At 45.6% G+C, this 2,159-nt stretch overlaps 1 protein-coding gene across 1 annotated transcript; it reads right to left on the bottom strand.

Moving 5' to 3' along the window:
• Positions 1-249: 249 nt before the first annotated feature.
• On the bottom strand, positions 250-588 carry LOC108514221 (40S ribosomal protein S27-like). The gene has a single exon (XM_017850291.1). The coding sequence runs from the start codon at positions 556-558 to the stop codon at positions 304-306; it is 255 nt and encodes an 84-aa protein (XP_017705780.1). The 5' UTR covers positions 559-588; the 3' UTR covers positions 250-303.
• Positions 589-2,159: the final 1,571 nt, after the last annotated feature.

Raw genomic sequence — 2,159 nt, 5'->3', positions numbered from 1 at the left:
TAATGATTCTGTAAAGTTGGTTGTATTTCCTGAAGAGGAGACTGAGGCTCAGAGAGGTCAACTAATTGACCAAGAAACCAATCCAGGTGTATCTGCCTTCGAGTGTATTGCCCTTTTAAGCTGTGCTACATAACATTCTGTTTGGAAGCTTGAACACGGCAGTAAAGGCGTCTGATGGATTAGGCAATTGAGCTAGTGTGCCCCAATCTCATGACTTCTCTACAGCTGCAGCCCTACTTTTTTTTTTTAATCCAAAATGTGTTTATTGAGATGGTTTCCCACTCATCTTGATTCAGAGTGCTTTTAGTGCTGCTTCCTCCTAAAGGAACATCCTTCTGTAAGCCTTGCTTTTCCTCCTGTAGGCTGGCAGAGGACAGTGGAGCAGCCAACACACAAAACTACCGTTTGTGCATGGCTAAAGACCGTGGTGATTTTATAGCATCCTGGGCATTTCACATCCATGAAGTAGGAATTGGGGCTCTGCACCAGGCGTTTCTGCTTGTGTTTCCCCTTCTCCTCTTCTGGGGAGGGATGAAGGAGATCCTTTGCGAGAGGCATGTTCTTGTGTGGGTAGGTCGTCACCGCCGGAAAGGCACAGCCCTACTTTTTTGCAGCAGCAATCATCTGTCTTCACCCCATGAGGTTGTGGATTAAGAAGCCTCCGGAGGCTCCCAGGTGGCTCTGTCCTTTACCAGCTGGGTGGCCATCGAGGGACCACTCCCAATCGTTATACCTCAGTTTCCTCAGTTTACCAAAAAGGAAATAATACTACACTAAAATGAAAATCATAACAATAAGGAGCACTGGGATCGGAGGCGAGAAGCTTCAGCCTGAGAGTAAAGACAGACCTGTATTTGAATCTGGTGTCTGCCATTTACACGTGACCTTGGGGAAGCTTCTTAAATTCTTTAGTCTTCAATGTCCTCATCTGACAAATGGAAAAAACAACATTGCCTCCCTCGGGGTATGGTGGCAAGGATTAAATGAATGTACGTAAGCAGCTAGCGCAGTGACTGGAAGCCTGTGATTACTCAATAAAGTTAGCTACTGTTATTACCCAGGTTGACTAACTCAGAGGGCTGTTGTAAAGATTACTCATTGTGTTACTTATCGTTAGTGGTGGCAGTGGTTGTGGTTGTAATGAGTGTTTACTATTAATATTTTTTTTGTGATTACATGCTTGAAGAAGAGCCAAATGACACAGCTATATCTTACCCTGAAATACATAGATCTCAACCAAATATCCCTAGATCTCAGGAGCAAAAACTACGAGATAAGAGCAAGTTCACCAAGAGCGGCTGTTACAGGTGAAGTAAGCGTTTGAAGAAAATATTGGGCCTTCCCATAACACAGCTGATCCTCGCCCCCGGCCAGTGCTGGTACTCACCAGCATTTATTCACAGGCCAAGGATTTGTGTCAATCATTTTGGCTGGAAAAGTGTGCCAAAGGGACAATCTGGACATCAGGAAAAGAACAATGCAGGATGGTGATGTTTGGGTAAAGCATCACAGAAGCTCCAGGCCCACAGCTGTCCCTGCTGGAACTCCCCTGGTGCGCTCAGCCCTCCAAAAGCAGACAAAAATGCTCTGCAAGGAAATGAAGAAGTTCACAAAACAGGCTGGTCTCTCTCCACAATGGGTTTGCGAATTGTGGCCCGCATGGAGACAATTCCTTTTCTCATGCCCATGGCAGTCATCACTAACCAATGATGTTACTCTTTCCTGCTGAGCCCAGACAGAGCTTCAGAATCCTTCCCAACAAAGCACACCTGGCACACGCTGCTGAAAGATCAGCATTTTCCTGCAGGATGAAGTCTAGTGGTAATCTCACTTCAAAATATCCGCCTAGCAGTCTTCCAGCATTTCTAAAAATGGTGGCAACAGCAGGCCCTACTGGTTTCCTATCTAACAGTGACTCACCTATTCTTGGTCTTTCTTGGCAGAGTCTACCTTGCACTATGGAGGCTGAAATGTCAGGTATTCCATTTACCAGTCTCCTCTGCAATTAGGAAGGTTACATGGCCGATTCCTGGCCAGTGAGACACAAGGGAACTCTTTCTATGTCACTCTGGTGATCGTATTTTTGCTGATAAAAAGAGATGTGCAAAGAGAAACATGACTCTTGGGACTTGCATATGTGAGGCTGTAATGTCTGGAGC

This window comes from Rhinopithecus bieti, unplaced genomic scaffold (genome assembly GCF_001698545.2).
Source record: "Rhinopithecus bieti isolate Rb0 unplaced genomic scaffold, ASM169854v2 scaffold_32012, whole genome shotgun sequence".
Classification (NCBI taxonomy): Eukaryota; Metazoa; Chordata; class Mammalia; order Primates; family Cercopithecidae; genus Rhinopithecus; species Rhinopithecus bieti.
This window is presented reverse-complemented; position numbering and strand designations above follow the sequence as displayed.

Coding starts and splice junctions, on each gene's coding strand:
- LOC108514221 (XM_017850291.1), bottom strand. CDS start 558: ATGCCTCTCGCAAAGGATCTCCTTCATCCCTCCCCAGAAGAGGAGAAG.